This window comes from Melospiza georgiana, chromosome 6, assembly GCF_028018845.1.
Source record: "Melospiza georgiana isolate bMelGeo1 chromosome 6, bMelGeo1.pri, whole genome shotgun sequence".
Classification (NCBI taxonomy): Eukaryota; Metazoa; Chordata; class Aves; order Passeriformes; family Passerellidae; genus Melospiza; species Melospiza georgiana.
In genome coordinates this window covers 41,706,582-41,730,326 of record NC_080435.1, presented here as the reverse complement: position 1 = coordinate 41,730,326, position 23,745 = coordinate 41,706,582, and the positions used below count along the sequence as shown (strand labels likewise).

The following is a 23,745-nucleotide window of genomic DNA, read 5'->3' as shown; positions in this document are numbered from 1 at the left end:
AAAGGATAAACACCAAGACTATTTCCACTGCTGACTACAATTTAAATGCACTAATTGTGGAAGGAGACATAACACCAAAGAAAGAAGAAGTAATTTCACAGCTGCCTTGTCAGCATCATTTCTGCAGTCTGGGTATGCACCCATAGTACAGCTCCACAAAGAAGCATTTAAAAAAATGAACATATGGGGCTCAGTCTTCTCTTAATGTCCAAAAGATCTGCAATTACTGCAATGGCACACTATAAGGGAGAATAAAAAAAAAAGCTGACTGTAAAAAACGAGCATTTGAGTAGCATCCACACACTGGGGCAGCCTTATACAAACATATACATATAACAAAGGGGAAGTCAGCAATTACACGTAAGAAAACAGAGCAAATATCAGTAGAATACTGTCTCCCATTCCACAGGTTATGCTTAATTGTCCACCCAGCTCTTCATGTTCTTCACCCCCTGAAAGGGAAGAGGATCCTGTAGCTCTTCTTCCCTTCCCAAAGTTCTACACAACAACAGTTAAGGGCCTTACTCTTTCTGGCGTGGATCACTAACAATGTGACTTAGCCTCTCGGTGCCCAGAGTGCTCATGGAGGTCTCCTGAAACACAAAGACAGGCAAAAGGTTGCAAACCCTCACACAGTGAGCAGAAAATAGCTTGCTGCTGCCAGCAAAAACAGATATTACTCCCCTGGGTCACATCCTTTCCTTACCAGCCCACTCTCAGCTAAACATGTTTACTCCTTCCTTTTAGAACTTCACCTGAGATGATTTAACTAATTAGAATAGCAGAAAATAATTCAATTTTATTTATGAGACTTGTTTTTTCATTTTTAGTGATGATATTTGCTTGCAGAGAGGCACACCACAAACTGAACTAGAGCAAAGTATGCAGCAAAAGGATGCATGAGAGTGGGGGAGACGGCTGGGAAATGCTTCTTTCCATGTTACTGGGGTCAGTTGGGCTAGAAACAGGCTGAGATAGGACACTACAATGTTCTATTAACAGTGGACATTCACCAACCAGCAATTAATAAATTAAGGAGTAAAAGCAGAATGCTTTTACCATTTTTGAAAACAGCAGTTCAGCAGCAGGACCTCCAGCAACTGAAGAAAGGCAGGTCCTAGGAGAAAGGACTTGCTGAGGGAGCTTATTGCTTCCTGCAAGATGCTGCCCTGTGTATGTGCTCAATGCTGGCATACACGTACATGCACAGCCTGAAGCACCAGCTGTTCACATCTGCATAGCAACTGCCTCCAAGAAAGAAGTATGCTTTTCAGCAAGGGGCTGAAGATGAGGGCAAAAGTCGTCCCCAGGTAAGGTTTGTTTGTGCCAGGTATATAGGCAAAACACACTCAAAGTTTGGGGGCAGCTGTAGCAGCAGGGGTGAAAGATGGGCTATTTGCTACAGCAGGAAAATTATTAACCTAAAGTGCTATAATGTTTAAATTTACAGTTTATTACTGTGTAAATTACAAGCCATACTTTTGGTAATTAGCAGCTCGCTGCCGGGGAGCTCTGAATGAAACTCATTATTTATGATTACAATTTCAAGAGAGATGGGGAAGGGGGAGCAGTGACCTCCATTGCAAATGACAAAGATCCCTTTAAGGTGATGAAGATGAATTAAACAAGTAAATATTATCCTTCTCATTTGGATCATTAGAGGTGTGCCGCCAGGCCCAGTCACTTGCAGGTGGCCTCGGGAACCCTGTGTAAAGTCAGTTTCTTGCCAGCTGAGGATTCAGATTTTGAATGCCGGTTACAATTAAGCAAGGTGAGTGGAAGAAAGAAGGGGCAGACAAGGATCTTTCAAGTATGACTGAACAGAAGGCAGCTGTCGCACTCCTCTAGACTCCAGGCCCCCCTAACACACCTTGTTAGCAGACTACAGCAGCCAGCTCAGAGCTTATGCCAATGTTCTCAAAAGCACAGAGCACATCACAATAAAAAGAAAAGCCAAACACAGCCAACACCTTCCTTCTCAGAACCATCTTTTATAACAAACAGCAGTGCTCAATATTCCATGATGCAGACCCAACCAGGTGTACCCCTCTCTTTTACACAGACATCCGCAAAGTAGGCAGACATCTGCAAAGTATTGTTTGTTCTATTAGAAAAAGGACTGATATGTTGTTTGGTGTATGCCCTAGTATATTAAAACTACTCAACAGCTTTGGGCAGCTTTGTCTGCATTTACTGCATATACCTTTTTACTCTCCCCTCTTCCCACTAAAATGCAACTGCTGAAACCACCTTCCTTTGCTGCCATTCATATCAGTCTTCTTCCCTATATAAAATTTGGCCTTCCTTCACGTTTGAGGCACCTCTCTGCCCTTGTAGTCTCAGATGAGCATGCACAAGTCTCATACCATCATCATTTTCCCCTACATTCTGTCTAAATCTTCTTGATATTTATGCTCCCTGACATTTTTCTTCAGGCCTCCTCTCATACCGCTTTCAGTGTTGATCAGCTGCCTTTGCCACTCCAAATGTGCCTTAAAATCCACTTAGTCACTCAATCATATTCTGACAGTCAAAGCAGTTAAACAAATCAAACAACACATGAAACAAAAAATGTACAGGACCACATTCTGCATAAAACAATTTACGTAGTATCTTAGAATAGTACTTCAGGGCTGACCAGAATTTGAAATACAAAATGATCATCTTTCAAAAGGTCATACCTTGCCAACCAGCCTCCTCCGACCTTTACGGAGACAACGGGCAGCAGCTCCTGGAAGACGATTCAGGCGAGCATGAAATCCTGAAAACCAAATGCAGAAAAACTGAGCAATGAACATAGAAGATTCTTCCTGACAAAGCCACCAGGAAAATCCTTAGTTCAGTAATCAAATCAGATCCTCTGTCTCTTGTTTTTCAGTTTTGAAGATGTAGATATGCCAGTTTATTCACAAATCAAATAAAGTCCTTACATTTAAGAAAAGGAAGACTGCCACTGGGCAGATGGTACAACTATTTCAGTAAACTCGCCAATTGTGCAGCTTTTTCTTAACTGGATCTTAAAAAAAAAAAAAAAACTAATCAGATCACCAATACCAGCTTAAATGCAACACCTACGAAAAGAATCTACTCTTGCCATCACATCACAAGTTCGCAAATACAATTCCTTTGGATCTCACCTCTCTGAGCTGGCTGTGAGGGCAAAAGGAAGGTGGAAACAGAGAGCTTGTCCAGGCCTGAGTCAATCCTCTCCACTTCAGATCGGTGATCCGCTCCCCACTTGGGAAGAAGGTTCGGGACAGTGAATCCTGGAACACACTCTCCTTCATAAAACCAATCACTTTGCTCATCATCTCCTAAAGAAATAAGATGGAATTAGCCACAAATAACATCAAGTACCCCGGGACAGTTCCTCAAAATACTACAAGTAGGCATATCTGAATGTGAAACAGTTGAAGTCTCATTAAGAATTCATTCTTGGAGAGCCTTATATTTGTATTCTGCTTCAATGATCCTCAGTAACTACGGGGCCTCACTAAACACTTTAAACTATCCAACTCATCAGTCTCCAGAATTTCCCTATAGAACAAAGCCTCTTTATAGACCTGCCTAGGGCAGGTTTAGCACTCTGTAGCTACTGCATCTCATCAACCTTAGTTCAATGTTGTGTGATGTCTTATGCAGAACTCTTTCTCTGAAGTAATTACTGCAACACTGGTAGAGGCCAATCATTTGGCACATGCTATAGGCTGTCACAGGAGAAATTTCACAAGAGAAGACCAGGCTCACAGAGTAAGCAAAAGAAACATACTGATGAGAAAGACCCCTAGTCTCCTAAGACAGCAGCTAAGACAAAAACACGTAATTATCAGAAATGGTCACTCTGAGTGTAAGTCCTAACCATGCTGTGAGTTGCTCTCAATCAACTTCTCAGAATCTCTAAGAACTATAAACCCTTTGGAAAACTAAGGCAGCAGCAACAGAAGTCATGACCGAAGTCTCCATGGAGTCAGGCTGCTGTAGTTAATGCAGTTGCAATCTAAAACTGAACTGCATCAGACACTGTTCATAGTAAATGTGGCCAGAAATTCCCTGAGACCAGTAGCACATGAGCAGCGTACGAAAAAAAAAGCAGAAGGAGAGCAAAGAACCTGACACATGTAGCATTTCAGTGGCCCAACTCACAAATAGTCCCATGTAATTCCTATGTCCTTCATCTTGCCTTAAAAAACTAACACACCTACCTTAGGGAAAATTCTCATTTGCCTACCACTAAGCCTCAACTCAAGCACCCCCACTAACTCTCCTTTCCTCACTGACTTACATTATTCCTGACCGAAGTCCATTACGCCTACTCACACGTCTGGCTGGGAAAAAAAAGTAAAAAAGAAAGAAAAAAAGAAAAAAAAGAATACAAGAAAGTAAAAAAAACTCATCCTAATAAGAATGCTGCAATCTTGCACATAACAGAAGAAGCAACACACAAAACCAACTCTGATCAGCAACGGGGAAGACAGCCAGAACACTTTATCCCAAAGATCTGACATTGTTTTTTTTGCCATGCACCAAGTTGACCTACCAGTTTTATCTTAAAGTATAAAAATCCCATGTCCACTTCATAGCAAATTAAAACTAAGTAATGTTGAATAGTTCTCCTAAGAGATCTTAATTTGTGCAAAACTACTCCTAGAAATTTGGGTATAGTGCCCTGTCTACCTCAAACCACTGTTTCCACAAGACAAACTTTAACCATCAGCATCATATGCTAATATTTAGTCATTTTTACTGCGAGAGATCCCAATGCATGTAACAAATATAAAACCAAAAAAACCCACCTTACAATCAAATTATGAACTAGAATCATTCTCTGCTCATAGAAGTGTGCTGGTATGTGCAGTTGAAAAGATGATTTATTTAATTAGCAATAGCACAAATTTTACATGATGCAACTTCAAAATAAGGAGGGAAAAACCCTGCATTTATTTAAGAATGTTGCCAGATTAGGTTTCCCATTATTCAGCCTGTAATTGTGCTGGAAAACTATTTATAAGGTGATGATCTGTGACAAAAAAAATTTTGTGCTCTCTCCATCTTACTGACATGGAAAGCTGTTGGTTTTTTATTTACTTTATGACTAAGAATTGTTAAGAAAAAAAGTAAAAGGAGATATTTTTTATTTAGTCTGAAAGTGCAACAATGTTTTTAACTTTTTTAATGTAACTGTAATCTAAAACATCTTGGCCAGAAAGCAATCACAGTATCAACTCTTCGAACAGAGAGAGACTGATGGCAAAGATGCCAAACCTCTTCTCTTACCTAGACAGGGAAGGCTGTAATTGGACTTTATTAATTCATCTAAATCATATTTCTACATGTTCCTGTATATTGAGCACCCTACTTCCAGCAGCAGCCAAAAGTTAATGTCTACAACAGGGTACAAAATCAGGGCAAGTATATAGGGCAAGCATATAGACAAGTATATATATATACACTATCCAGTCTCCATCAATCCTGTCTCAGGTGATGAAGTAAAACACTTCAGTCACCACTCTGCTTTGTCATCTAATATACAAGTGCTCATTAATTTCAGCTCCCCCTGAACAATTATCAACAAAAAGAGAGGGCAAAAGATTCTACTTTTCTCTTGCCTTTGAAGAACCAGAGTCTAGAAACAGTTATTTTTCAGCAACAGTTAAAGCTGGTATTTGAAATCCCTACTCTTAAGCAAAGTATTATACTCCCCTAAGAACACAGACTGGTCCTACAGCCTAAAATACCATCAGAAACCACATAAGCATGTTTGCTATCATTCTGTTGCTTCACACAGGTACCTGGGCCATTAACAAGCTAGTGGAAGCAGTATATCCTACTGAGCGACTGGTGCTACTTCCTTTAGCACTCATATATTCCCAGAGGAGACCTCATCCAAATCTTAGCTTGGGAAATGTGACAGAATCAGAGTGCACAGAATGGCAGGTCTCTAGGGTCACATTCCACGTGCTCCAAATGTAATAGTCCTCAATGCCAGTGCTTCTACTACAACCTATTTCACACTGCTGCCCTATCCCCCATCAACTGTGCTGTGATTGATAAATAAAACCAGATTGCACTTCACACTCAAAACTCCTAAGATACTATTTCTACAACAGACATTGAAAATACAACATTCAACTAATGCCCACAAGAGCAAGGAAAGAATACATATTTAAAGAAATGAGAACTATCACATATCACCATCATCTTCTCAGCATAGTCTATTAGGTAACTTGTCAGCATTAAGTAATTTTTTTTCCCATCTTCTCTTCCTGCCCATAGAAAAACAACTAAGATTTCAGGCACTAATGGTATGTAGACAACCATTAAAACACCTACAGAAACAAATCATAAGCTGTGCTTTTTCATTATGAAGAGCTCTCAAATTCCTCTTGCATGTCTGTGCCTTTCCACAACAATAGCTTCTTATATTGCAAATATTATGGATCTGATACACAAAGTATTTCATCAGAGAAAGTGCAGTGTTAAGAAAATCAAACATTTGTAGCCCTCATCTCATTGGTTAACTTCTAGCTGCTCCCTGCCACTGGCTCTGTCTCCCTTCAACCATAGATCTTTCTTTGCACTTGTAAAGAAAGTAAGGAACTCCCTAGCAGCACATGAGGAAAATCACAGGACACCTGTTACCTTGGCGGCCTTCATCATTGGTAAAGAGGCCAGTATCACTGCTGCTGCAAACACTGCTGGTTTCACTGGAACAAAAACAGAGAAAAAAAATGGTTACCGTTGCAACAGGCACAATACAAAAACCACTCTACTACATCTTACTGGCTTCTCCAAGACCAAAATGTTTTACATGTCTCACAAAAATTGAATTTCAGATACATGACTGGCTCTAGAACAGAACATAACTGCTTTCTTTCTGTTAAAACGTATCAATGCTGTATCACTTGAAAAAGAGTAGAATCCTGTATCTAGTTTAGTTCTAAGTTATCAAGAAGTAATTAATAAAATGCCATTTGCCTCAGGTACTAGAATTAAGAACCTAACTATGGCATCATGTGGAATACTCACCAGGAAATTAAGTGCAGTTAAAAACACTGTCCTTGGGTCACTTAACTGAAAACCCTCCTAAGTTTTCTATTTCAGATTCCTTTTCCTCAAAAATGTTACACTATCACACAGCCTCCTCCCCCACCAACTTGTATTTTATGTGGAGTAAGAGCAGCTGTGACATTTACAAATCTCCAGCTAAATACCTTAGCACAGCATGACTTGATCCTGCTTGGATCAACCTTGATCAACACAACCTTGTCATAGCATTTTGCATTGCTTTGTATTTCCTGAAGCAGTTAGAGAAGATTTAACTCTTGAACAAAAGAATAGAGCTAGAAATTAAAATGTAGAAAGCTATTAATTGACTTGCAAAGCTACACAAATATTTGTAGCAGAAGTACCTGCTCATGTCAGAGCCAAGCATCTGAAGGCTTTAATGCTGACTGGAACTCATTCCTCAGACACTTCAGGCAGTACTTCCTCTGATTTAGCTGAGAGATACCAGGACAAGCAGAAAATACTTACTGCCTCCTCCCTGAGCACTAAAACCTTAGATGTGAACACCAGGTTAAGTCAGCACTAGAATCAGTCTCCAATCAGGGAACGCTCTTTGAAAGTATCTCTGGATGCCACTCTTCCAGGGAAACTGGATCATACTAGAGATCATACCAGAAACCCCTGATTTACAAGGCTGAATAATGAGGGATCACAAAATACGTCACTCCAAAGAACTGCAGGCACAGAATAAAACTCTATTTTGAGAGCATATTGTTGGTCTTAGAAAACACACTCTAAAGTATAGTCAAGTCAACTCATCATGTTGGACATCTAAAATTCTGTAACTTCATCATTTTATAAAGGCCATTTATACTTAAAAGATGAACAATCTATACAGCATGCTCACCTTACAGCATGCAAGTTAATATCAAATTCCAAATTAATCCATTACAAAGCCAAGCCATGCATTCATCCTCCCACATATACACCACAGCAATTAAGGCCAAGGACTGAGAACCACGAATTAATTGTTTCATCCCAAGCTCTCCTACCACCTGACTGTATGACCCTGGGCCAATCCCTTAGTGTGCCTGCTTTCCCTTTTGATAGCTTGGATAAACAATCTTCATAAGCTGCAGATGTGAGGACCGAGTGACTGCTTCATAAGGTTTCTAGCATCCTCAGAGGAAAGGTGCCTGAGAAAGGAAAAAGCACGGACAAGCATCCAGGTCATATTAACTCTACTTTATAAGCATCATGTTGCACTGAGAGCTCTTTAGTTCCTTACAGATAAGCATCACTGCCAGTGCTTTACATGAACAAACTTTTAGGGATTTCACCCTCTTCACTACCCCTTTTACACTGCAGGGCTGAACACGAACTAGACTCCTATGCAGGCCTTTCTGTAGGTCCAGTAAGCACTGATTAATGACCTCCACTTGCAAAGGAGGCTACTTACCTTAACCATGAAATAATGAATGCTATTGATCCGACAAGCTACTGCTATAGAGGGTTATTGATCACCCAATCTTTGGTTAAAATGGTCCTCATTTAGCAATTTCACTGTCGCAAACACCTGAAGCAAAGCATGCTTATAATTAAATAGTTTGGGGGAGTTAAACTGAGAGGTGATGGACAGAGATCTCAGGTTTCCCCCATTTATTCTTTTGCCTGAGCTATTGTTTGTGTCAGGAGGGATATTGATTTTCTATAAAAATAAGAAAACAAGAGGCACCGAGGGGCTGCAGAAGGTCAGGCTGGGCTGGAAAAGGAGGGGAAGCAGAACACTCTGTCTTTGTCACTTGCCTTCCAAGATAGGAATTTTTTTTTTTTTTTTTTTTTTTTATGGAGAGACTGGCCTCCAATTCATCAGCTTAGCCAGACTCATGAATGCAACTGCAGACTGTCATCAAAGCAGCTCCCTTCCAAAGGATAAAGCAATTTAACTGCACATTCAGGATGAGCAATGGTCACATTCTCAGGCCAGAACATTGTATGGTTTTGGCTGCACAGAGTTAAATTTTTCTCATAGCAGCACTTTGGTTCTATGTTTTGGATTTGTGATCAGTGTTGATAACACAGGGATGTTTTAGTTATTGCTGAGCAGTGCTTACACAGTGCCAGGGCTTTCTCACACTGCCCTGCCAGTGAGCAGACTGGGAGTGCACAAGAAGCTGGGAGGTACACAGGCTGGACAATTGACCCTGGCTGACCACACTGATATCCTACATCATCTAATGTCATGCTTAGCAATAAAACCTGGGAAAAAGAAGAATGAAGCCAGGGACATTTGGAGTTGTGGTGTTTGTCTTCCCAAATAATGTTACAAATGATGGAGTTCTGCATTCTTGGAGATGGCTGAACACCTGCCTGCTGATAGGAAATAGTGAATTCCTTATTTTGCTTTGCTTGCACACTATAGCTTTTGCTTTAAGTACTAAATCAACTTTACCTAAAGCTGAAGAGTTTTTTCACTTTTAGTCTTCCATTTTTCTCCCTCATCCCTGCAGGGGAGTGAGCAGGTGGCTTTATGGAGCTGAGCTGCCTATCCAGGTTAAACCACAACCAATACATCAGCATTAAGCCAGTGAAATCTCACAGCATTGGTGGGTCAGTAGAATCCCAAGTTTGAAAAAGTCACAGAGTTTTGGTTCTTGAAAACAGATGAGACCAACTGCATACTTTTTCCCAAGTAAACACACTACTCAAAGTGATTTTTAGACAGCTCTTGTACTATGGTTTGTTCTTCCCTCAAACCAAACCCAGAACATTCTGGAAGCACTCAGTTTAGATCAAAAAGAGAAAAAACTTCAGCACTCAATATATAATTTGCCTTTGTTTTATTATGGCTGCAGGGAATCTCAAAACATTTAGGGACAGAAAGGCATATTACTTCTAACAGTCTTAGCAGCTAATTGTCACCTTTACACAAATGACTGCTTAAACTAAAACTTGTTTCTTTTGTTGTTTCCACAGTTATTTATAGATTAGGCATTGGGTCATGTCATTACCCAATTCAGAACCACCATAATTTCCTTACTGTGTTCCTGCACATCCATCCTTCTCTGAATTTATGTTCATCTTTTGCTGTGTTTGGCAAAAGATTTCATTATATGTACACTTGGATCACAATACTGCAGCTCATCTTCCTCCAGGAAAGGACTAGGCATAGTCCTACAAGCAGACTAGAAAAAAACCCTTTTCCTTGTTAAGAACCCATATCCAAGACTTTTTCAGCGAATGGGAGTTCATCAATGGAATAAAAAGGTCTTTGACCTGACTTAGGATAGAAAGCCTTGTAGAAAGCAGAGAAAATACAGGATATTTCAGCATTTACAGATTCATTCCTAAACCAAGAAATTGTCAGTGTAGGGGAGGAAAAATAAGATTAAAAAAAAATCCATTCTGAATACAGAACTTAGTTTGCCTGAAAACCCACTTCATTTTGTCATGTTCCATATTGTTAGAGGAGTGAACAGTAGTGGAACCAGTTCAGTATGAAAGTTTTGTAAATCACCAGATCACCACAGATTGCTTACAAGTCCCACAAGCAGCATCAGTCACCTTTCATCCCATCAGCATGTGATGACAACCACACCGTTTGCTCTCCCAGGCATCCAATTTTCTTCTCCTTTCCTCAGGATATGCCCTTGTCATACATCTGTGAAAAGTACTTCCCTCACTGTACCAGAAAAAAACAGCTAGAGCACAGTGGGAGTGAGGCAGACACAGCCAGTTTCACAGCAAAGGGCTATATTTAGAGCAGCAGAGACCAAAGCATGATCCTTCACTGCTGTGAGGGATACTCTGCAGTGAAGAGGGCTGTATATATTACTCCCTCCAACTGTGGCCCTCCCTAGTGAGTCACAGCACAGATCACACATGTGGTGTTGGAGAGGTCAAATATTCCAAGCACTAGCTTTCCAGAGAGAATCCCAAGGATTTGGCAGCAGATGGTAAGTGTCATTTGATGCATATACTTGCACAATAATTAGTCTGAGAGCAAGGGACAACTGAGACAGAACAAAGCCATCTCCCAGCATGGTCCTCAAGTAACAGTCCAGACATAGCTCTTTATTTACTCTTTCCAAGGCTGGCACAAATAAAGGCTGGATGAAAGCCTGCTGGTTTAAGTTCAAGTCTGACATGATGGAACAGACTCTGACTGGTGTTTAAAAAACCAGCTCAAGGAACACTGTCCATCACTGCCACATCTAGTAAGGGTATCTCTCAGTCCATCACCACTGACATGCACTATTCAGGAGCTGCTTAGCACACTTCTTTTCCTGGACTACTAGCAAACAGCTCTAAGAAGATAAAACTACTCTAACAACTAGCAACAAAAGGTTTCCATCCACAAGTTTCTTGTAAAGCCCCATCTCACACCCACTTTTTAGGAACAACAGCCACTCTTAAAAGAAAAAAATGACCACTCTGCAAGAGTTATATGCTCCAAATCACAACTGACCCAGTAAAAATGCAATAGTGGTTCCCAGACCACAGTGAGGACCCCTAAGATTTTCACAGGGTCCCAGAAAACAGCACTGAGAAGTCTGCAATTCCAGCTATTATCCACAAAGCCATAATAATGAAGTGCCATCTATCCACTCTGACAAACTGCAGGAGCTAGACTGTCACAACACTTAACTGAACCTCAACATATGAACAATCATACTGTATCAAAGAGTTAGACTTTCCAAATCCACTCTCCTCTTATAGTGACTACTACAGTGCTTGAGAAAAGAACATGACAACATGACAAACACAGACTTCTCTGTATGTTACTCTAGCTTTTAGAAGTCAGCAGCTTAAGGACTTCCTGAGTGGCATCTTGCATCTGGGCTGTAATGTTTAACAGCCCCTGATATGCCTATGCTCCACATCTCCCTTTTGAACATATTTAAATTTTGACCTCTAAAATGTCCTGCAGTAGAGCATTCCAGACCTCATGTTTCATGAAAAAGAATGCTTTTTGTTTGTTTTAAATGTCTCCTCAATGTCTGCTGTTCTTACACAATGATAATTAGAAAATCAGTGATCACATGTGCTTTTTGTATGCCATTCATTAAGAAATTTCCTCCATTTAATTCTCAGCAGCTGCCTCTTTTCTAACCTGAAAAATCTCTTCTGACAGAAGCAGTTTTATGATCCTAAACCTTAGACAGAGAGCATAAAAGTCACAGTTGGAGAAAAAAATTCCCAAGGGCAACGCAAATTTAGACCACGACATTTACATGATTTATTTTAATCCCTTGTATGTGATTCTGCCATAAATTCATCAAAGTTCTCCAAAACTGGACACCAAGACATCAGACTCCACTGATGCACAGTGTTTAACCTGTAAGTAACATAAGTTGCCCTCAACTTCATCCTCTCACCACATTCTCCCCATGGCTAGGCTTTAACAATCAGATCAAAAGCAGAAATGTAGAATTGCAAGGAAGGTTAGACTGAGGTTCACACAGCACCTGCACAGAGGGCCAGCAGTAATGATGGGAGATCTGATCTGTAATCTACCACTACTTAAATGCTGAAAATAAGAAACTGAGATCAGCTTGTACCAATCATGCAACACAAGTGCCAGTTGGGGTTTACTCCCAGAACCACTGGCCACAAGCATGCTGCAAGGCCACTGACATTTCAGAGGACTCTTTGTGTAACAGGAGCCAGAAACCTATCAGCTTGCCAACTTCTCAAGGAAGCATTCTGGGTCATCATACAATACTGACAGGAAAGACTCTGAACAAATCTACATTTTAGAAGCAGCTGAGATATTTCTCATCCTCACAAAAAGAGCAGCATTGATTAATTTTAAGAACTTCAAAAAGCAAGGCACAGCATTTACAAGCAGCTGCAAGCAAGGCAGCCATCTGACTAGCACAGGGAAGAAACTGAGATCTCACCATTCCGACATGTTTTCATCTGAACCCTGTTTCTGATCATCGGCTTCACACTCCATCCGCTCCTTCCTTCCCCCGTTGCTGAGGAAGGGCCTGTTCTCTCCTGACTCGCAAAGGCCATGACTGGATGATGTCCAAGGGGCATTCTCTTTCCAGCGTGAAAGACGCTGTTTCTTGGCTGACTTGAACCTGCAGCCCCTCTCATAGTTCCACTCTGACACCCTGAGCTTTTGCTGAAGACTGGCAGCCACCTCTGATGTCACACGTTTGACTTTCCGTCGGCGCCTGAGAGGTCGGCAGGGCGCATTCTCTGTAAAGGAGTCTGACTCATGCCACAAGTGTTGCTTGCTCCTCAGGGTGGCACTAAGAGCTGGATGCCGTTTGACCACTGCCATGTCATCAGAGTCACTGAAATTAGCTGTCAGCACCTCACGGCAATCCTTGACAGCTTCGTCCAAGCTCGACTCTGAGGCCTCGCTGTAGCAGCAGGCATGTTCTGCCTGATGTGTGAAGTCTGACCGTCGCTTACGACCCCTTCTCTTGCGAAGCTGACGCCGCTGCTGCCGTGGGCTTAGCGCCATCTCTTCCCATAGCTCATCCAGTTTGTTCTGCTCTGAAGTCTGCTCTAAAGCGGAGGCCAAGTCATGCACCAGTTCATCCATTGGCAATGCCTACTAAAAATGACAATAATTAGCACCAAAGATAAATACTGTTACCAACACATCTCTGGACTGTAGTATGCTATACCCTTTGTAACATTAAAGGAGTTGGACACTTACTTCGAAGTTACCTGGGAGGACCCAATGCAGGACAACTGCCACTTCTTGGCAGGGGTAAATCCTTTCTGCAAGGGTTAAATCCCTCTTCTAGTCATGGTGGCACAGATGTCTCTCTACTGCAGCAGTTGGGTTGAGTGCTCTGTATCTGAAAAGGCCTTAAGGTTCATCTTTTGTGTTGAAGCAGCATGCTTAATTACATATCCCAAAGGGTATGGAAGCCGGCAACTAGTTTTTGCTACCGGCATCAGTAAAGCAACAGAGAAGGATCAGCCTGCTTGACAAACAGATTGAGTCTTCCAAAAAGTACACAAGCAGCAAAGCTGGGAGTAAAACAGAAGGTAAAACAGGTAGTTTGCAAGCCAGCACCACTTCAGCTGTAAAGCAAGGCGCACGGGACGCTGGGCTCCTTAGAACAGGGTGTATGAGACCAAGCCCCAACTCCTACTGCCAGAAAATACCACCCCTACACCTCAGGGCTGTCAGTGTGCCAATCCTAAAGTCCTGGCGAAATCTCACAACACCCTCATCTCACAACACCCCTCTCCCTATGCATTCTCTTCCCACCGGGCTCAGAAACACCCGCACCTCCAGCCCGGTGAACTACACACTGCCGCAGGCCGCCTCCCTTATTCCTCAGCGACCCGGCCGCACTGGCTCCCTTCTCTACGGAGACGCCGCTGCTTCTGCCCGACACGCCCCAGCTTCACCGGGAAAGGCCGGGAAAACTGCCCCCACCGCCCTGGACGCGCAGCCTCCTGCCGGACCTGCCCGCGACCCCGCTCACCGGCCAGCGCCCCGCTCCGCCAGCCCCTCGTCAGCGCCGCTTCCGGCCTGCCCGGGCCACTTCCTCCGCCCGCCCCGCCCGCGGGCGGGGCCGCCGCCGAGCCCTGACGGCCCGGCCGGGCCAGCGCCGCCCCGCCGCCCGGCCCGCCCCCGAGCGCGGCCCGCTGCCGGCAGCCGTGCTCCTCTGTGCGCTGGCGCCTGGCTGGTGCCGCCCGTGGAGCCATTGCAGAGCCGTCACCTGCCAGCGGGCAGCCCTTGCCTATGCGTAACCTTTAGCTGCTTGGTTGTCGTATTTTATTTGTAATGGACAGTAAATAAACTTGGTACTCAAACTCCTCCGTTTCGTTTCTGCCACGCTAGTTGTGTGCATCCTAAATTAGACTTCACAGTGCTGCTCCCCTCTCCTTAAGGCTTGCATCTCTTTTCCCATCGTGCCAGCTTACACATCACCAGCAGCCATCGGAATAAAGCTAGGTGTGAACCTGCCACCATCCAGTTTTGAATAACATTCTGTTTATTTCTCAGCTTTCATGATGCTTCTTCAGCGGTTTGGAGTGGGTTTTTTTCATCGTCGTTTTGTTTTGGTTTATTTTCGGGAATTTTTTTGCTGGATTTTTTGTTTGGGTGGTTTTTGGAGTTTGTTGTTTTTGTTTGTTTGTTTGTTTGGGGGTTTTGTTCGTTTGTTTTTGTTTGGTTTTGGATGGAGGTTGAGAGTGGGTTTTTGTTTGGTTTTCGTTTTTCTGATTGGTTTTGGGGTTTTTTTCCCCAGAAGGGTGTTTGGGGTTTTCTTAACTGACATAGCTGCACTCACATTCAAGCCAATAGTGGTTCGTTTTTCATGTAATGTTTTACAGTGCAGCATATTGAAAGTTTTGCCAGAGTCCATATCTATATTATGTTTGAGTTATTCTCTTCACTAATTTTGTAAATTAAATCAAAATAATCAGATTTATTTAGATGTGATTTATTCTCTGGAAATATATACTACTGCCTATTGCTCACAGATCTCTTTATCTTTTGTATTCTTACTTTTCCCCCCTTTTCTGTTTATTCCATCACGTTGCCAGGAACAGAAGTTATTCTGAAAGGGTGATATTTGCCAAGACCACTGCTGCCTCCCTACTCCCACCACAAAAGACTGGTGCTGTGTTTGTTCTTCCTCAGTCCTCTGGCACCCTCCCTAGTTTGTCAAGATACTTCAAAAAGAACTGAATCCTTGGGTTTGCCATTGATTCCTACACCCCAATAGGACAAGCTTCATTTAGCTTTGCTGAACTTTCTTCCTGCTGTTTATCTAACCAGTCCTTCGTGCCAGTCTGAGCTGTCATGTTAACATTTTCATTTCCTTGTAGTTCTCTATTATTTCCTTGGAAAATAAATATAAAAAAAAAAGAAAAGCAGCCAATAGGTAGATTTTGTTTTATCCCATTTCCAATAGCTGACTTGATTAAAGTTACTTTATGTGCACAAATTTGCCTGTAAAATTGTGTCCTTTTGGTTTTTTAACCCTTTCTGGGGCAGTAACTCACCTTACTTGGTAGCAGCATTTTGTTTTCCCGGCCAGTTTCCTATTTCCAATACAGGGGTTTTCTTTTTACTCTCAGATCTGAGAGAAAATCCCTCCTAAAATCTAATCCTGTTTCACCGCTGCAATCCTTTTTCATGCTTCAGGATATAAAACAGCTACAAAATGTCTGGGTTAGAGAGAAACTCCCCTGATGGGAAGGTTATTCTGTAAACATCACTTCAGAGCTTCTTACCCCTTCATTTCAAGCACTCAATACTGGCTGCTGTTCCAGGCAGGATAACAAACCAGACAAACAATTGTGTACAAGAAATCCTGTATTCAGATGTCCTGGGGAGATGGCAGCAGATGCCCATTCTAATTTCTCTTATTTTCCCCTCATTTCCCAACTAGTTCTCTGTTCTCTGTAGGTCAACAAAATGTTTTTCAACTGGTATAAATTTTAATTCACTTGTCCATTATTTTTTTCCACATTCAACACTCAAACCCAAATTTCTGCAGATATTGCCAGCATTTGGCCTGAGTAAAGACAACATACTGGCACATGGGGTCAGTTTTCTGTGAGAGAGATAGGGCAAAAGCAAGAGACAGGATGAAAAATCTCTTGCAATTGCAAGGGTCCCAAGAACTAAATGGGTACCACAAAGGAGCACTGATGTGGAAAAAAATTTGGAATAGAAGTTCAAGAAATATAATGAGGATTATAATTTGGAATAGGAGTTCAAGAAATATAATGAGGCAGTTGGGATAATCTGGTTTTGAGCAGTTTATGGTATTTCTGTGCAGTCTTACAAGATTCACCCTGACATAGGTCAGCAAAAGTTAATTTTGAATCCTTGTCTGCATTGAACTTCATCCCACATCCCTGGCAAATTGTTTACTCTCTGTGCACTTTGTAAGTTGCTTGAATGGGAACTGTCCCAACTTGTCAGCACTAGTTTTGTTCATTAAATGCTCCAGGGATACAAAATGTTCAGCACTCTTACCCCACATGGATCCATCACTGGGCTTTGTAAGGGTGTTTTTTTTTCCTGCTCAGAGGCTGCGGTCACCTGTGCTGAACTGCTGCTGGGCCTGGAGGCAGGAGAGGGTGTGTTAGTGGTGAGGGACGTTTCTGAGGCAAGCAGGAGAGGAAGCTTGGCTGGATGCTCTCTGCTTGTCGTGGCAGCACCTTGGCCCAGCTTCCTCCTTGCTGGGCAGCAGGAGCTGTTCAGCCCAGTAGGATGGGGAGAGCAGCAGGGTCATTGCTCTACCCCAGCAAATGCTCTGCCTCGTCCCACGACATTTCACAGCAAAACCTTCCAGGGGTTAAAAGGAAAAAGAGAGACAGAAAGGGGACAAGAGACAAAGGGAGGAATAAAGTCAAAAAATGTGCCGTGAAGCTTCTTGCAGCAAAATGCAGAGAAAGTCATTTCCAACTTCTTTCATCTCAGAGATGAAGCCACTAAATAAAAGGGCAGCGCAGAACACAAGGGCTTTTAATCTGTCTCATCTCCTTCATAATAACTGCAAATTTTCCCTGGGCTCCTGGGAGTGAGCCTCTTTCCTCTGTCTTTGCCTTATCTCCCCCCTCCATATTTCACAGCCGGCTCGGCTCCCCTCACTCGGCTGCCCCCGGCCTAGTCTCCGAGAGGCCTGTGGGAGCCGCCTGCTCCCAGGGCCTCATTGTTCCCGGCTTGGGAGGAAGCTCAGGGAGGGAATTGAAGGCAAGTCAAAGGGAAACGGCATCATCGCTGCTTCATTAATGGGAACCTTTCAGCAGAAAACATATCAGAGCGAGGTCTTTTCAGAGGCAGTAATTAGCAATTTGGAGCCTTCCCCCCTCAGGAGATGCAGCTGCGATCTAACAAGTGGGAGCAGTGCTCGCCTCCTTTTACGCTTCATATTTATTGTTTTTCATTTTCTCCATCTTCCTTCCATTGTCCAGCCTCCTCCTCATGGCCAGATAAGGGCCCTTTATTAATCACTCTCTTTTAATTCTTCATTAATGATAATAACTTTCTCTGGTGTGCGAAGAGGAGTTAATCTTTCCTGGGTATTGAGAAAGGACAGGGCTGAAAGGGAGGGAGGGAGCGAGGGAGGGAGAAGTGCACGGTGGACAAGGCTGTACTGCCATGCTTCCTTACTGCTCCACCACCTGGAAAGAGTTTCTGAAGACTTTGGGTGTCGAGTTGCAAGTTGCCCTCTGGAAAATCTTGGGCTGTCAGTTTGGTCCAGCTGTGTGGGTGTGCTGGGATGTACCCACTCTCAGAGATCCAGTCCTTACCAGAAATAGGTGTACCTTGGCCAGAGGGAGAGACCTTCTCTGTGCATCAAACACTCACCAGCATCTTGGTGTGACTAACCAGCACTGTCTACTTGTCTTGGAAGAACACTCCCTCAGATGCCTTCAAAGCACATTTTCCCAAGTCCAAGTTAAAACAGCACCGGAAAGTGACAGAAATGGTATCTGGGAGGCTCTGCACATGTCAAGACCCTTCTAGGAACTTCTCCCTAGGAGCTGATACAGTCTGCCTTGGATTGCTCCCATCTGGAGGTGCCAGTCCACCAACATTTGTGTGAGGTGATGCCAGGCTGGCTCAGCATGGACAGCCCAGTGTCAAAAGCTGGGTGAAAATGGCAAGGAGGGGGAGGAGGCTGTCATGGAGGCTCTGGCTATGTGTGTAAGGCAACAATCACTGAATATGCCCCAAGAACATAGCTAGGGAGGACAATCCAAACACACTGACAGAGCTCAGCTTCTTTTCCTGGTGTTTCATACCACTGGGTTCATTCAAACTCCTGCTAGTGAAGGCCATGCAAACTGATCTAGTGATAGCTTTAATAGTGGACCTCATGGTAGCTCTTTCTGAGTAACTGGGCAAGCCACTATCAATTAAGAATATTTTAGTACTACCAAATATGATGAAAAAGGGGAAGAATTCCAATGTCACTAGGATAGGTGGCTCCACCATGTCACTGAGGATTATCAATTTGGCAACAGTGAGAAACACTGAGGGAAGGGAACAAACCACATGCAGAGAACCCAGGAACTTCACTGCAGAAGCTCAAGTAAATCAGTCAATTGCAGAGACAGCTCTGTGTCCTTCCCTTACAGAGTGGGTCATATCCTAGCTTCACATTCCCATATCATTCCATGGGTGTTGCCAAAGAAGCCAGTAACAATTCAAATTTATGACTCCTATGGGCGTGGAAAAATGAGTCACCACATGCTCCTGTGACACAGGTTACCCCAACACCACCAATATCACTGTGTGCTGATCTGAGGGAGTTGTTTGGCAGCACTGGGAATGGTGCTGAGGGAGTCAGAAAACAAGGGAGTGAGAAACCAAGCTGCTGAGGGAGTCAGGACAGAAGTGGAGAGAGACAGTAGAGAAAAAAATGTTTTCTCTTTTTGGTGTTATTTGCAGGGCAAATATCCAGTTTGCATTCTTTTACAGACCACAGCCATAAATACTTTCTTCTCTACAGTCAAAGCTCTTGCTTTTGGCCCAACATCAGGATTCTTGGCCGATGTCGGGCCAAAAGCCCAACTGAAGTTGTGGAACAGATAGAGTCAGTTTATTTCTGATTATTGTTCTACAAGCATGAGGTGGTATTCTCCTAATATGTTCTGGTTCCCAAGTGTCTTTGAGGGTGCAGTGAAACTCAGGCCTACATTTACGCTGCCAGCATCTTTGGTATCCATTTAATGTGGACTTTAAGGCTTCCTGATAGTCCTGATGATTAGGGATGACCTGTGTTCTAACATCCTTTGACATGCCTGTATTTAATTTCCAGTGTCCCTAATACACTCCACAGAGATGTCTGAAAGAACTTTCTAGTTATGAACATGAAGTAATATAGAAAGTGGGCCTGGCTTGTCTGCAAAAGTTGTATTTTGATCTTGCAGTGAGTCAGCTTAGTTCCATTAAATGTGGTCTGCATTTTTGGTTTTATTGTTTTCCCACAGCACCTCTACATGAGGCCAAAAGACTTTACTTGTACCCAGCAAAAGGAAGAGTTTTTCACACTGTACAACAACAAATTGATTTTGTGTTTTAAAACATGTATCTTTTCTTCAGACTCACTGAATCAGATCTTCTCTGGTCAAACACTGCTCCCCTGCACTGGAAGGCCAGTAGGGTCTACCAAATCCTCCTCCACCCTTTCTGCCCCAGTAGATGCTCTGGACCTTCTGGGACTGGTGCCTGCCTTCACACATGAGGCAGTGGATCGACAAAGTCTGCCTGGTGGAGACAGAGTGAGCTGAAGTGAGGGGAGCCAGGCAGTTTGTGAGACCTGGTGTGTACGAACCCTCCTTCCAGTACTGAGTGCTGAGCACTGAATAGCAATACAAATCCTACCTCAGTGAGGATTCATGAGGACTCCATCCCTGCCAGCAGTTGGCTAAGCAATTATCATGTGCAGGATCCAGTGTTGGGACTTGTGACAAGGTGCCACGCCTGCTGATACGGCCAAATCAAACTCCTGATTGCTGTGAAGAGTACACTAAATATAGGTGTGAGGCAACATAAAACAAACATGATTGTTACTGTGACAGGTGAGAGACAAAGTTCCTTCAGAAAGAAATTAATAAAATGGAATCAGCTTTACTTGGATTCTTCCATGGAAAGGACAGAAAGAAGGATGTTAATGCTGTAATTTGAAAGCAAGAACTAAACAAAAAGAGATACAGAGGGCAAGCAAGGCAGGAACTAAAGAACTACTAATTAATTGCGGGATTCCCCCTAATCTTGCAACAGAAAGTTTGGTCATGAAGCTACTCATCTCTTATCTAGCGTGTTTCATTTTATAATTTTGCTTTATTTAGTGGTTGATCAAGGACTTCATAGGACTGGAATGATCTGGGCTCTTACTGGAGTGCCTGTTTACCTGCCATTACTGGTGTAAAAACAGCAGCCTCAGAGACACCTAGAGGGGCACTTAGCAGTCTACCAGCCAGCTGCAGGGACCTGACTAAATCCCTGAGGATGCTTCAGTGTTCAGAAAAGAAGTACACTTGTCATGGCAGCAGAGAGCAGGCAGTGGTACCAGTGATGCTGGTGAGGGCTGAAGCATTGTGGATGTTAATGTGGTTGGGCGGGAACTGAGTGCTAGCTTGCCCTCAGCAAGAACAAGTGGTGTTTCAAAATCTATAGGCCTCAAAGCAACCCAGCACAGCCAAGTGTGGGCATCACCTGCAAGGACAGGTAAAGCCTGGAGGAGGCTGGAATTATGTCTTTTGCAGTCATAATTATTGCAAGTTTTGCTTCCTGAAAGTCCTCTATGGCCTCTCTTGTTCGTTCCTCTCCTGTTGTCCTTGTGTCTTGTGATTATCTGCCTGTTTGTTTCAGTGAGATTAACTGAGGCAAAGAAGAACAGCAGGTCTTATATAGAGCTGTGGGGCATGTCACAGATCTGCAGGAAGTGGGCAGGCAGGGGTTGCTAGAAGGCCTTATTGCGTGTGTTGTCATTCCTTATTTGAGGGGAAGGTAAAGGTGCCCTGTTCCATGGGTGTGTGAACTTTCAGCCAGGAGCACACTTGTTGGCTGGCATCTGGTAGGTTGGGCTGGGCCAGATAGCTTTTTTGAAACATGGAGCTATTTTACATATGGATCTATCAATGTGTCGTTCTAGAAAGCAGCCGAGAGGACAGCATTTTCTGAGTCACATGCAACAGCAACTACATCCCTGCCCCAGGCTGTACTTAACCTCCTCCTACCCTCCAGACCAGACTGCAGCTGGGGCTGCCTTCCTTATCTCCATGGACTTGTTCAGTCTTCTACCACTGCTTTCTTTCAGCACAGGGTATTTGTCACTCCTTGCCTCTTGTTGCTCAAAATCCAAGTAGAACTGCTGCAAGTCCCTACCTCTGGAGAAGCTCCTCCTCCCTGTCTTTCCTGGCTTTTGCCTGCTGGGTGCTGTGGCCTTCCACAGCCATTCCCAGCACTGCACCCAGGCATCCCCTTTTCCTACCTCATCCTGTGGCTGGGGGAGCCTGGGGTGCTGACATTGCCAAGCCTCTCGGAGTGTTGAGAGCAGTTCATGGTAAGGAAGAACGCAGCAGCATGGATCTGTGGGGAGGGGGAGGGGAGCAGTCCTGACAATCCCCTTCGAATTATAAACATATCCTCTTTAAATACATTTCTAAGGATAACATTTGTATTACTGTGTCCTGTGGCTGCTGATAGGGCCCTGCTTATCGCCTCGGTCTCTCCTCCTTTCTCTGGGCTCTGCTGGGAAAGGTCCCTATCTGGAACCGAGCTGGCAATCCTCCGCCAAGCAATTGTTTCAGTCCAGGGGAAAAATTAATTTCTGCCTATCATTAATTGAGAGAATTGTGTGGAGAACTGGAAGGGGGGTTGATGGGGGAGTGGGGGATGGAGTGGAGAAGAGAGAGATCGTGTTATTAACAGTGTCCCTTTCATAACCAAATACACTGATTTCCATCAGTGAGATGAGAGGCTCATTACAGCAAGAAGGTGATTAGAGAACTTGGAGGAGCTATCAGACTAAACAGGAGAGTGGCAGGGAATTCGGGAGGGACTCCCAGCAGAAGGGCAGCTGCACCAACCAACCATGCCCTCTCACCCTCACTGCCATCTCCTCCCCACCTCTCTTCTCCATGTCAGCGCCAGTGACCCCTTAATCACATCTGAGGAAAAACCAATGAAGAAGTTCCACAGATCAGCAGTTTTAGTGGCTGAAGAGATGCTTTATGTGGTGGCAGAGCCTGCACACTCTAAACAAAAGCCCACTGGAGCTGTTCAGCTCCCAAAGGGCCACCTTAAATGCCTTTCCCTGATGGCCAAAGAAGATGCAAAGTGTTGGCCTCCCTCCCAGCTACATGAGGAGGTCATGCATGGCTATTCAGAGTGTCCTGCATTAGCTGATCCCTCAACAGGTGGCTAAAAATTAGAACCTCTGACTGAATCACTCACAGAAATTATGGACAAGGGGAGGAAAACTACCCCATACTGTACTGTCATCCAGCTTTTGCACCACTCTTTCTGTGTGTGCTTCCTGAGATATTTCCTCTATTCTAGAGGTATCACTGCTGTGATACAGCCCACCAGCCCCCAAGCCATCTCATGTACCATGTTTATGTCTTCATGAATTTCCCGTCCTTCAGCTCACAATCACTCCCCTGACAAATAGCTACAGAATCCCCTTGATTCCTGACATTGCTAGAAATAACTTTCTCCCTCTTTGTGAAGGTAAGCAGCCTTGAAAATTTATCCAGCCCACATAAGCACTAGTGGATGAGACTAGGATAAAAAGTTGAACTCCCACCTTGAATGTGAATGATTCTATGAAAAAACCCTATCACTTCAATTTTCATTCCTTTTTCAATATAAAACTTTGGTATCCCAGACAAATTTTGAGTGGACAGGAAGATAATAATATTTCAGCTAAATTAGAGTAATATAACCTGTTACTCTCACAGTTAATATTAGTTAATGCTTTAGTTATTATGAATTTTTGCAAATAATGTACTTGAGACGGTCAAAAATCTGGTTTTGAGATGACAAAGGGTCTTTGGCAAGGTCCATATGGGAGAGAAAAGATGCAACAGAGAAGTCAGAGTGTCGACTGAGCAGCTGCAGATTGAAAAAAACTATGGAGTCTGGACTTTCCTCTTCCTTTGACAAACCCATTCCTCTAGATTTAAGATGAGGGGCAGTTTGTCCCCTATAGGCTGCAGGAAAATCAATCCATCATAAGACTTACAATAAATTGATGTAAAACCAGAAATACTTCTCACCTAGAT

General features: G+C 43.4%; 1 protein-coding gene across 5 annotated transcripts in view; it reads right to left on the bottom strand.

The window, feature by feature from the left end:
- The window catches only part of GPATCH2L (G-patch domain containing 2 like), a 43,556-nt gene extending 29,032 nt beyond the window's left edge, over window positions 1–14,524 (bottom strand). Inside the window, exons 1-7 of one of the 5 annotated variants that reach the window (XM_058025728.1) lie at window positions 14,469–14,508; window positions 13,685–14,004; window positions 12,909–13,579; window positions 6,640–6,704; window positions 3,138–3,314; window positions 2,682–2,761; window positions 526–593 (exon numbers count right to left, since the gene is read on the bottom strand). In XM_058025728.1, coding sequence (XP_057881711.1) covers window positions 526–593; window positions 2,682–2,761; window positions 3,138–3,314; window positions 6,640–6,704; window positions 12,909–13,567 — 1,049 coding nt within the window. In that variant the 5' untranslated portion in view covers window positions 13,568–13,579; window positions 13,685–14,004; window positions 14,469–14,508. Of the gene's footprint in view, window positions 1–525; window positions 594–2,681; window positions 2,762–3,137; window positions 3,315–6,639; window positions 6,705–12,908; window positions 13,580–13,684; window positions 14,005–14,468 lie in introns of all 5 variants that reach the window. The other 4 variants (XM_058025730.1, XM_058025729.1, XM_058025731.1 and 1 more) reach the window with 4 other exon arrangements.
- Window positions 14,525–23,745: the final 9,221 nt, after the last annotated feature.